Genomic DNA, 11,795 nt, shown 5'->3' on the forward strand with positions numbered 1-11,795 from the left:
GTCACCCCAGCCGTCCCCATCGTTGCACCTCTTAGTGCAGCTTTAATATGAAGTACCACTACCGATACTTGTTCTTGAGGCGAGTGCAGGGCTTGTGGGGGGAAGCCACGGCAGCTATATTCATTATTAGTCTGGCAGTAGTGATATGAGGTGGCAGTCCTCCTCGGCGTGGCTGATCCAGCTCAAAACCCGTGCAGCCTCCATGAGGTCGAGAGCAAGCAGTTATTTCCGTGAAATGCTGGGCACTGGCTACCACAGCTAGAGGAAGGCTCTGGGAAACAGTAAAATCCTTAAAACAGTGGTCCAGTCTCGAGGGAGTGATCCTAGGGCACGTGCACTTTTCCTAAAATTAGAAATTCACACAGAATCACAGAATTTTCTAGGTTGGAAGAGACCTCAAGGTCATCGAGTCCAACCTCCAACCTAACGCTAACAGCCCTCCACTAAACCATATCCCTAAGCTCTACATCTAAGCGTCTTTTGAAGACTTCCAGGGATGGTGACTCTGCAGGTTTGAATGGACTTTAAAATAACTAATGCTTATAAGGGTGCCAAAGAGCAAAGGTTCTCAATTAGCTCTAGCTGTTAGAAAAAAGATTAAGTGATGCTGATATTTGAAGAAAAAAAAAAAAAGTTATAAGTGAATATTAAAAAGTTATGTTATTTTATTGGAGCACTGAAGTATTTTATACAAGTTTTTAGTTGAGAAGACATCTCGGTGTGACTGATATCTAAAGCAGTGCAGCCAGGGGCCGGGAGGTCCTGTACTGACGTTTTGGAGCACTAGGACAGGACGCTCTGCAGGTGTCACGGTTCTTATTACTCAGAATCAAAAAGAAAGGCTAACAAAGGTTCTGTCTCCTTCTACATTTTGTAACCAACCCGTCCAGCCTGTTTGTTTTGCACTTCCTTTTGCTAATGAAGGTATTGGTTTTGTATGGTTTGTGATCTCCCTGCGTGCGCTCAGGACTGCAAGATCGGTGTCTGTTTCTGTGCTTGCTTCCACTGACCGCAGCTGATGCCCAAGACGCAGAGAGCAAGAACGACAGAAAAAGCAACAAAACAAGTTTACATCAGATCTCCAAACTGTTTCCTTCCAGTTAGTGTGGCAAACTCCGGAGATTAGACCATTCATTTCTTCCTTTTTCTTTTTTTTCTGATTTTTTTTTCCTTTTCACCTACTTTTTTTTTCTTTTTTTCTTTTCACATTTCCAAACTAGCAAACGTGGAGGCAAGGCACATCAAGGCAGAGATGGGGAGTGAAAGAGCCCTTGTGCTGGACAGGCTAGCAAGCAACGTGGCAAAGCGAAAAAGCTCAATGCCTCAGAAATTTATTGGTAAGAACAAAAAACCTTTTCATGTGCAACAGTTAAATCTGCAAAAGTTGGTAGTTTATAGTACAATGCCTCTGCTTATTTTAAATGTCCTTTTCAAGCTTGCAATCTAATTCAAGAGAATATGAATACAGTAACTTCGATTTTCTGATGTGTTTTAGTTACTTGTAGAGTTTTGATTAAAGGATTGTGTTCTAAGAGATGCTTGAGAACGGGATTTAATCTGCTACTGTGCTTTGTATCTATTTTGTAGTCAATTTATAAATATTTCTTATGAGATTCCGTGTGTTGTTTTCTGTACCTATGCATTTGCTGGGTTCTTTACAGGAGAACAGGAGCATGTAATGCTGTTGAGAGCTGAATTCCTGTTCTAGTAAGCAGGAACTGAAGCTACTTGCAGGATGCATGTGTGGAATAAGGCCTAAAGACAGAAAAGTATTGGATTGCTGTTAGTCATCTGCTGAATTTGAATATTATTTAAAAAAAATATCAGATCCTTTCTTGTGGTAACTTAAGCTGCAAGATGTTTCCAGAGCATTTTCTTTGCATTTAATTGTATATGATCAGAATTTTGCATACTGGGGATGTGGAGTACGAGTTTGGCAGGTTCTGTGTCGCCGTGAGCGCCTGATCCTCTTGGCTGGTCTCGTTCCATCAGCTCGCCTTTTAACAAAGTAAAATGCAATTCTCGTGTCCCGAGTGGAGACCTGACTTGGTGCTCATGCTATACAGCTGCTAATAAGGTCTGGTTTGTAGCAGCCTGTACGGGTGCACCCAGTGCTCAATGTTTTTCTCGCACCCTAAAATTCCCCCTGCGAGCAGGGCCCCGTGGCTGATGCTGGCGCACGTGAGCAGAGAGGGGGGGCGCAGGGCTTGAGCGTGCAGGAAGGGATCAACCCTTGCCTGGGGGGACCCACGATCAGAGGGTCTGAGGATGTCTCGGGTGTCCGGGGCTGAGGTCCCAGCCTAGGGAAAGCTGTGCTGCTAAACTCGTGTGTACGTGCAAGCAATTCCTGCAGGTAACTTTAGCGGTAATCCTTGCTGGATTTGGTGGGTAGCGCTGGGCTTTCTCCATCTGCTAAAACTGGTAACGTTTATTTAGACATCTTTTTTTTTTTTTAAAAAAAAAAAGAAGGTTTTAAAAGGTCACCTTCTAATAGAGGAGTGAGTGATGCTGCCACTCCAGCTGAGTACCTTTGGGTACCTAATACTGAAACTGTCGACTCTGTAACTTGGACCTTGCATGTATGTTGTGATTCAAAAAGTAATACTAATGCAAGTGTTTTTGAAAATCTTCAGCTTCCTTTTTTTTTTTTTTTTGTACTGAGTTGAGCTTCACGCTGTCATGTTTTACAATGGCTATCAGTTTGATCTTTGTGTGTTTTATTGAACACGTCTTGTGCAGGACACAACCACTCAGCCTGTGCTCAGAGTCGAGCACAAGCACGGTGTCTGATTTGTTTCACCATACTCATATGGAACGGATTCTTTTCTGATTTGGGATTGTCCTCAGCAGTGCAGTCTGCAGATAACCGATTTCGGGAACTTACTGTTTTTCTACAACCTCTATGATTGGCATGTTCTTGTTAGGTAATGTGTGAAAAAATGACTCACCCGGTCCCTTTTATCCCTGGGAAGGGTGTTTGCAAGAGCAGCCTGTCCGACCTTGATTTGACTTCTGTGACTTTCTGAACTGCATGTGTAGGAGTGCGAATCTGCCAGGACAGCTTTGTGATTTCTTGGGAAACGGCGTTCTCGGAACGGGTGCTGATTTTTCATTTTGTCAGGAAGAAGGGATAGAGATGTATACTAACAAGGCATCTTTGTTTGGCTCATTTCTGTGAATGAAGGCTATTGAGTGGGTAAAAACCAACTTTGTTATTATTTGAGGTCTCTGTAGAGATTCATACAAGCAGGAGGAGTCTTGTCCGCTCTATTTATTCATTTAGTTTTATTTTTTCATCTCTGGTAGCTACCTTGTGCACAAGTATAAGTCTCAAAGAAGGACACAGATCAGCAGACCATGCACTTGATTCTTAACTTCTGCACCAGGCCCTTCTTCAAAGGCTTCTGCAAAGATTTTGTCCTCAGCCTTTCCATGAATTATTAGGGAACAAGGATGGGAAAGGAAGTTTATCATTTTGCATTTCTTATTTTGCTGTGGTTTTCTGTTTTGCATGTGTGTGGACTAAATGTACAAAGCCTGGCTTTTTGTACTTCCTGGTTTGATTAATGAACAGATACTAAAAAAAAATTAAAAAAAAAAAAAAAAAGTCCAGCAGAACAGATATCTGTGCTGTATCAAACACTCGTGGGGGTGTATCTGAAGTTCATCCAAGTCAAAGTAACTGGTGCAGTCAGTGCATTTCTGCTGGTTTTCACCAGCTGAGCATCCGGCCTGTGGACTTCTATTCTGCCCTTTTTAGAAACAAGTTTTCCCTGAGACCAGTAGTAAAAATAAATTTCTCATAGTGCTAAAAGTGCTGTTCTGACACATTAGCAAACACCAGTATCCCCCGGTGTGCAAAGTCTAATGAGAAATTGTCTGCTTTGGTTAGCACAGCGACAGGAAACAGGTTCACTCCCTGTTTCCAGTGTCCACACCTCATCAGGCTGCAAAAATAAAAATTGATGCACATTTTAGAGCAAGTGAAGCATCACTGAGCAGCACATGAGAACGTGTCATACGCTATGGCTCATGTGTGAATTTTGAAGGGGAAAGCTTTTTGCATTGCACTGAGACAAGAAAAAAAAAAAGAGGAAAGACATTCAGTTAACTGGTGGCTGCTTTGTAAGTGAACAATAGAGAACCCCATAAATTTAATTTTTAATTTAGTATTTTGCAGTAATTTTGTGGTACAGATAGCAACTTCGCTCAGAATAATTATTAAATTGTCCTGCCAGCTACAAAAATAAAACATCAACGGCTGTAGGCAGAGTCTGTCTTGCTCATCCCCCAGTTGCCACATGCTCCTTTCCCTTTTTCTGAATCTTTGACCCCAGCTTTCTCTGGCCTGAAAGCTGTTGTGTCTGACGGCAGCACTGCTCCTGCTTTTTGTCCCATTCCCTGGCAGGTTTGCTGTATTCGACGGAGGGGAGGTGGTGGTGGCGAATCGAGAGTGGTCCCCCCCATCTGTGGGCTTGCAAATCCCTGCCGTGCTTTGGATTATTCTGAACAAATGTTTGGTGTTTTCTGTGGCACTTTCATGCAGATTTGTCCTACCTAAATATTGGCATCTTCTTGAGGCACTGAAGGCAGCAGTGTGCTTGCCATGGGGTGCCTGCTGAGACAGGGAGCCCCCTTCTCACGTGCCATGTAGAGGCCTTCAGAAAGTGTACAGCAACGTGATGTGACTGTCTGCCAAAAGAGCATCTGGGTATTTGTGCTCCGTTTGATATAACTGGGAATTTATACAGCCCAAATAGGCTATGTGGGGGATTTTAAAATGCTACGAGAACAGTGGAATAACAAAAGAGTGAGAGCCTCAGGGATCATACCTTGCCTTTTTTTTTTTTTTTTTTTTTATCTTAAGTCAGTGACTCCTAGCCCCAGATTTACAGGGAGTCCTGTATATTTTTGCTTTTGTTACTTTTTTAATTTCAAATTTGTTCACAGTTCTCACTTGCTTGGAGCTGGTTGTATGAGTCACACCGATGTGCTATATCATTTTGTTTCCTTCTGTGTAAAGATGGATCACAAGTTTTGTTGAGGGTTGGAAGCAGTTACACTCTTGTGGTTCGCTAACCTTTTTGAGTGTTTTATACGAGAAACGTGAGCTCCTGGTTTTCTGCCTCTGCAGTGAAACCTGAAGAGTTTCATATACATTGAGTCATGGTGTTGACAGGTGACTGATAAACATCTGCACTACTCCAGTTACCGTAACTAAAAGATTTAGTGGATCTGATGGTTGCAAGTCACTTGCACATGAAACATTTGGTCTGGTCCTTTTTCTTAAAAGCTATGAACGATTTTGTTTTATGTAACCACAGAATTCAGTTACTTCTAGCTATTCATGAAAAAGTGACTCTGGCTCTTTTGGGGTGCAGTTTTATTTCCTCCTTGCACCTGGCATGGAGAAAACTAGTGCCAGTGTGCTGCCCACACCACCCTCCCGTGCCTTACCCCTATTTTGGGAAGACATGGGCAGAAATTCAGACATGTGCTCGTAGCTCTCCTCCCACACCGTCTAATTGAGAGCTTGCAAAGCACCAGCACACCCAGACAGGGTTTTGTTTTGCTCCTCCTTTGCTGGCCCCATATAAATGACCCTAAATGTGCAGTTCTGTACACACACGTAGAGCTGCCCTTGTTAGACTGTCTGAAGACCTGTACAGAGTTCAAAGAAAACTGGTGCAAAGGAAGCTGTAATTGCCATGAGATAGCGGGGGGAATTGATTGCAGGGTACAAGGATACGTAAAAGACTCTATCAGGTGGGGATAAAGTAATGAAAACCTCACCAAATCTCAGCCAGTGTTTGTCTTCACCGTTTCTATCGGAGAAGAGTGTGCTTCTCAGGACAAAGCCAGGAAGGAGAGGTTGCAGTCTTGGTACCAAAAATGGAGTACTTCGGTTCATTATCAGTTAGCTCTTTCGCGAGTATTTTCATTAATGATTACTTACCGTTTTTTCTAGAAAAAGATGGGAGTAATTAATCTCTGGAAACTTTTCTTTATGCTCTTCTTTCCCTTAAATCCCAGAATAATTTTAAAAATTTGTTGATGATTCGTTCAGTAACCATCTTCTCCACCTCCTTTATTAGATTTTTGCTTCCAAGCCTGGTCTTTAAAAAAAAAAAAAAAAAAAAAAGGCAACAAAAACCTGCTTTTGTATATGAATATCTCTTTTCTGCAGACAATATTTCATTCCTCTTTGCTGTCCAGAGACTCCTGCCATTTGGAAGAGCTTCCCAGAGCTCAAGCGCTGCTTTGACCTCCCTGGTAACGCATCTCCTCTCTTGCAGGTGAGAAGCGACACAGCTTTGATGTCAATTACAACTCAAGTTTCATGTATGACAAGGAAAGCGACATAATGCAGGGACGCATGATGGACCAGGCTATAAACAACGCCATCACCTACCTCGGGGCCGAAGCCCTGCGCCCGCTCGTGCAGACGCCGCCGGCCCCCACTTCTGAGATGGTCCCCGTCATCAGCAGCCTGTATCCCATACCGCTGACCCGCGCCGACGTGCCCAACGGCACCCCGCAGGACGCCGAGAAGAGCCATGGCCACCTCAGGGACAAAAGCCTGTCTTCCGACAGAGGCCTTTCCCCGAACAACAGCGGCCAAGACTCCACAGACACTGACAGCAACCACGAGGAGCGGCAGAACCCCACCTTCCATCAAAGCCAGCTCCCTGCCCAGGCCCGCAACGGCCTGCAGTCCCTGAAGGATTTCCCCAGGCCCTACGACATAATCAAGCCCCCTGCCATATGCCCGCGCGACGCTTTTAAGGTCATCAACAAGGAAGGGGAAGCCATCGGGGTCTACCGCTGCGACCACTGCCGCGTCCTCTTTCTGGACTATGTGATGTTCACCATCCACATGGGCTGCCACGGCTTCCGCGACCCCTTCGAGTGCAACGTCTGCGGGTACAGGAGCCACGACCGATACGAATTCTCCTCGCATATAGCACGAGGAGAGCACAGGGTAGTACTCAAATAAAAGGACTGATTTTCCAGGGTCACAGGTTTTCTTCTAGATCTCAGGGGAGGCTCATTTGGTTGGTTTTTAATTAGTATAAAGAAGCGTCTTGAATATTTTTCTATGCCAGTTTTTAAATGAGTGTCAGAGTGAGGAGACACCTTTATTTTTCTTATTTTTTTTTTATTTTTTACAAATTACTCAGTGTTCTGTAGCATCTATGTCTAGCTGCTGTGGTGAGTGGTACTGTATAAATACCAGGAGCAGAGACCGATTTTTATATGAACTTTATTTTTGTGAAAATTAAGAGCAGTTTTAAGGTGTTTTTATTTTGTAATGTGCATTTGTTTTTATATTGTATGCTTTTAACAGTGCGAAAGGTTTTTATTCCCTACTGCCAGTTTCTCTGCTTGGTCAGATGTATAGGTAGAAGCATATAGGAGCAGCTTTTTCTTGCTGTTACAATCCCAACGGTCTTCAAATAACTCATCCCTGTAACCTGGAAAACATGCATCTGGGAGGGGTTGTTAATTCATTTTTGAAGGTTTTTCCCCCCAAATCTTAAGAGCACATGGTCCCATCACACTTGCATTTTTCTTACCCTTCTGTTCACTTTCTTTGAAGTCACTCCCCACACGCATCTTACTCACCGATAGCAAAATAAGAAACAAGACCTATTTGGGGCTGTTTTTTTTTTTTTTTTTTTTTTTTAATACGCATTTTTTGGGATACCCAGTGAGATCATCGGCTGGCTCCTCCGCACGGTCTGGGGGAAATCCCGATTTTCACTGGTGGAAAGTCCTCCCGTCTGATGGGTGCCAAGAACGAGGACGAAACCACACTGTGGCTTCTGCCCCCGCCTTGCTCCTGCCTGGCTCCGGTGCCCAAAGTCGTGGCCGTGCTGCCGGCCCCGGCCAGCCCTGGCTGCTGGAAGGCACCGGGCTCGGGGCCGGAGTCACCCGGCCCCGACAGCAGCTACCGTGAGAATCTGCATACACGAACGTGTGGGAGCTGACAGCTCAATTGCAGTGTCTGGTTTTACGTGGGGATATCCCTCGGCGCGAAATGTGCTGTTTTGCAAAATGAGTATTTACAATTACTTTGAAGCTGGTTTTTAAAATAGTTCTTTTAATCTAATCATTGCTCTGCAGCTGTATTATTAGTCACTGTGCTGGAGATATGAGTTTGATAACCGTTTTGCTGAGTGCGTGTTTATTCCTTGCAAAGTATTTTTGTATAATGTAGGGTTAGGTGTGTTCTGATGGACTCTTTGCAGCCATCATACGTTTTGATACTAACGTTGCTTTTGTACTTTTTCTGATGTTGCTGTGCCAGCCAATATCTGTGGCAATCCATCCCTTTCCATGTGGGAAGGCTGGGGCACAGAGACCTGGGTGGGTGCGAAGGGTCAAGAAATGCTGAATTTCCTTCCTGCCTCTGACCTAGGCTCGCTCTTTCACCTTAGCTCAAGGACTTTCCCTAATTCTTAAGGTACAAAAATGGAAATTACGTTCATTTTTCCCAGTAAGGCTGTGTCTGAAGAAGTATAAACTAGTTTGCCTGCGGAGTGCGTGGGTACCTAAATTACTGTAGGAGTGCTAGACCCTGCTCATCTTTGGGGGTAAGGAAGGAGAGTGATTTTGCTACCCTGTTTGACGCTATGTGCGTGGCCATAAAATAGGTTTAGGATCATTTCCAATAACCATTGGAAAGCCCGGACCAGTGAGCGCTGGACTTTGGTTCTTCCCCCAGCAAGCACCCCTTGTCACAGCACGACAATCCTGGAGACCGAGCGAGGCTGCAGTTTCTCAAAGGGCTTAACCCCGATCACCCGAGGACGGCGTTTGGGCAGCAGCCGGGGCTTGGGAAGGCTTAGGCCAACGTCCAACTTCAGCGTGAATCGTTCCATAACTCCATCCCTCGTGCTGCCATTTCACGGGGGAGGCGACTGCTGCACATACGCCGTGGCTGGTGAAAATGCTCCTCACGGTTCAGCAGAAATGAATAATGTCACACATAGCAGAATGTAATTCGTCGTTTGCACAGGAAGCTCCCCTGATTGCTGAATGTATGTCATGCAGCACCGCCGGTTTCTGTCTCACGTCGCTGCCGAATCCTTGAAAACACTCTTCAGATTACTCCTGCTCTTCAGTTACCGCTGGGCAGGGCTTCTGCCACCTCCCCCTGCTCCCCGACAAGGTGAGCAATCGACCACGGAGCCTCCGAGAAGCTCGGCATTAGTGATGCTGGGTTGTCTGAAGGGATGGAGGGAGCTTGTGGCAGCAGCAGGCCCAGCAGGCGCCACTCTCCCACCACTACTCGGGCAGCATCGTGTTAAGGAGAGGGAACTTGTTTGGGATCAGCCTGTGCGCTCTGGAGTTAACGAGCGGTAACCTCGGTACAGCTTTGCTGTTGAACAATGGCATATTGTGGAATTTCAACCCAGTCACCTATTAAAAAATAAGTATTTCTATGCATTTATCTGCTGTGTGTTGCTCGCTAAGTGCTTCCCAAGCGTGTCCCTGCGGCTCCCCGCAGCGGGGCCGAAGCCCACCCTGTGCCAGGCACCGGCAGCAAGGAGCCCCCTTCCACAGCCCGGCCCCGACTCGGTCCCTGAGCACAGAGGAAGGGCTTTGCAAATCACCTGACACACAAGAACAGGAAAAACAAAAAACAAAAACAAAAACAAAAAACAACACTTTTTGTCGTGTTGTGAGCTTGATTAATTCCCCCCCTCGTTTGGTTATTTTGGTGTGAAACCAAGTTCTGTTTGGACCAGTCTCTCGCAGCATGCTCCAGCAGCTGTTTCTTCCGTCGCTCTTCGTTTCTTAATTTGCTGACAGCTTATTCCTAACCACCAGGCAGCAGGGAGGAGGCTCAGGAAACTGGCTTTTAGTCAGAAGAACTGAGTCTTTGGTGCTTCAAAACTTAGGGAAATATTTTGAACTTAGATAAATTCTCTCGTGCACCTAATAGTTAAAGGGACCTGAGCTGCTGCACCACGCTTCAGTGCTCTCCCCTGGCCAAAGCTCGTTCCTTACAGCCGCGAAAGCAGAGGTAATAGCAGTGCTCAGATCTAGATCATAAATGGCAAATTCTGCTAAATTAATGGGAATGGTCCAGAGGAGCAGTCCCGGCGTGCCATGGGGAGTCTGTCACCCTGTGGATCTGCAGATCAAAGAGCTGAATGAAACCTGCGCCCGGCGCATAGCTGTGGTGCCTCTGTGTGGAGCTGCCAGGCTGACCGCGGCGGCTGTGGTTAGCAGAGCGCCAGCTGGCTTTGCAGCGGAGCTGAAACGCTCCGAGGTGCAGAGATAACGCGGTCTGCTCCTCCAGCTGCTGAGAGTGGGCAGCGTGGCTCTGCTGGTTAGTGGGGACTGACACGGGCCAAGGAAAGCTGCTCTTCCCCAACACGGCGTGCACTCCTCAGGTCCCCAGCCAGCGCAGGACAAGTATCCGGGGGGTGTGGGGGGGACAATTCCAGCTTGCCCAGCTAGAGGGGGGTCCGTTCCTGCAGGATTCCCCAGGAGCTGCGTGAGCGTGCCCGTGGCAGCAGGCTCAGACCTCGGGACTCGCTCCGCACCGCGTGGAGGAAGCGGCACCCTCCTCACCCCGCTGCTGAGCGCAGCAATAGCGAAACCGGGCTCCGGCACGGTGCGAGGAGCCCTGCAGCAGCTGGGGGCTGAGCTGCAGCCGTGGAAAATACTCGGGGCTGGGTTTGTGCCTGGGATCCTGAGCGTCTGCAGGTGATGCCCGGTGTGCCCAGGGGTGCTGCAGGCACATGGATCCTCCCGGCGGTGTGGAGAAGGGGCACGCGCCCCTCGGGTCCATCCTGCTTGGGTGATTCCTCTGGGAATTGATGGTTTGCCCTGTAAAATGCAGGGGGATGCCCCTGTGAATAATGGAGGGAAGGCAACACTCAAGCCCGGGGTGGCTGGATCTGCCCTGGGACGTGTGGCTGCTCCAGCTGCCGGTGGGCTCGGGCTTTCCAGGGGGCACCAGACAGACAGAAACACTCCGGGGGCTCCCACCAGCCTCCTGCAGCCCTTCCTTACCCCTTCCCTAGCAGGTTGGTGGTGGTCACACTTAGCTTGTGCTCTCCTGACACCTACCACAAGTTGGGCACATTTGAAACAAAGGGAAAGGAAAAAAAGGCAGCCGGAGGATCCATCCTGTCTTCGACCTTCACTTCCTCCCTAGCCTTGGTGAGACGCAAGCAGCTGGAGGTGTTTGCCCCTCGCTGTTGTGAAGGATGGGGTGAAATCTTTCCAGCACCAACAGCCCCGTGCCAGCCACCGGGCTCAGAAGCAGCAACCTGTGGCCTTGAATCCTACAGCCTGGAGCATCCCTGGCTTGGCTTTTCCCTGAATGAGGGCTGTTTTGACCCTAAAAAATACTCAGTGCCCAGACCCAAACCCCCTCTGAAGCACCAGGCTTATACAAGAGTTCAGTTGGTGTTATGACAGCGAGATCCTTATCGTCTGATATGCCGTAATTATGATAGGGCAGAGAGGAACTTGTTTGCCCCGTCGTGTCGAAACACGCTGCGTAACGCATGAGAAATCCTGGCAAGCCCTGCCTGGTGCTGAGCTGCATCCCCAGCATCCCAGCCACGCTCCGGCTCCCCTGGGGAGCTCCAGGAGGCGAGGGCAAGTGGTGTCCCTGCCACCCCCACCTCCTTTTTGTCCCAATTCCAGGTCAGGCTGCTCCACACCATCCCATCCGGCACCTCCCCAGGGTTCGAGGTGTCCCCCAAAAGCTGCAGGGTGCACGGGGAGGGCCACCTCCGTGCCTCTCCCCTGGGGCGGATGGAGAGGGG

The 11,795-nt window shown here is 47.6% G+C and overlaps 1 protein-coding gene across 10 annotated transcripts in view; it reads left to right on the forward strand.

The window, feature by feature from the left end:
- The window catches only part of IKZF3 (IKAROS family zinc finger 3), a 36,163-nt gene extending 26,706 nt beyond the window's left edge, over window positions 1-9,457 (forward strand). For all 10 annotated transcript variants that reach the window (XM_084496046.1, XM_084496048.1, XM_084496050.1 and 7 more), the window contains 2 exons: window positions 1,221-1,337; window positions 6,297-9,457. In XM_084496046.1, coding sequence (XP_084352172.1) covers window positions 1,221-1,337; window positions 6,297-6,997 — 818 coding nt within the window. In that variant the 3' untranslated portion in view covers window positions 6,998-9,457. The remainder of the gene's footprint in view (window positions 1-1,220; window positions 1,338-6,296) is intronic.
- The last annotated feature ends 2,338 nt before the right edge of the window (window positions 9,458-11,795 follow it).

This window comes from Aythya ferina (assembly GCF_964211825.1).
Source record: "Aythya ferina genome assembly, chromosome: 23".
Lineage (NCBI taxonomy): Eukaryota > Metazoa > Chordata > Aves > Anseriformes > Anatidae > Aythya > Aythya ferina.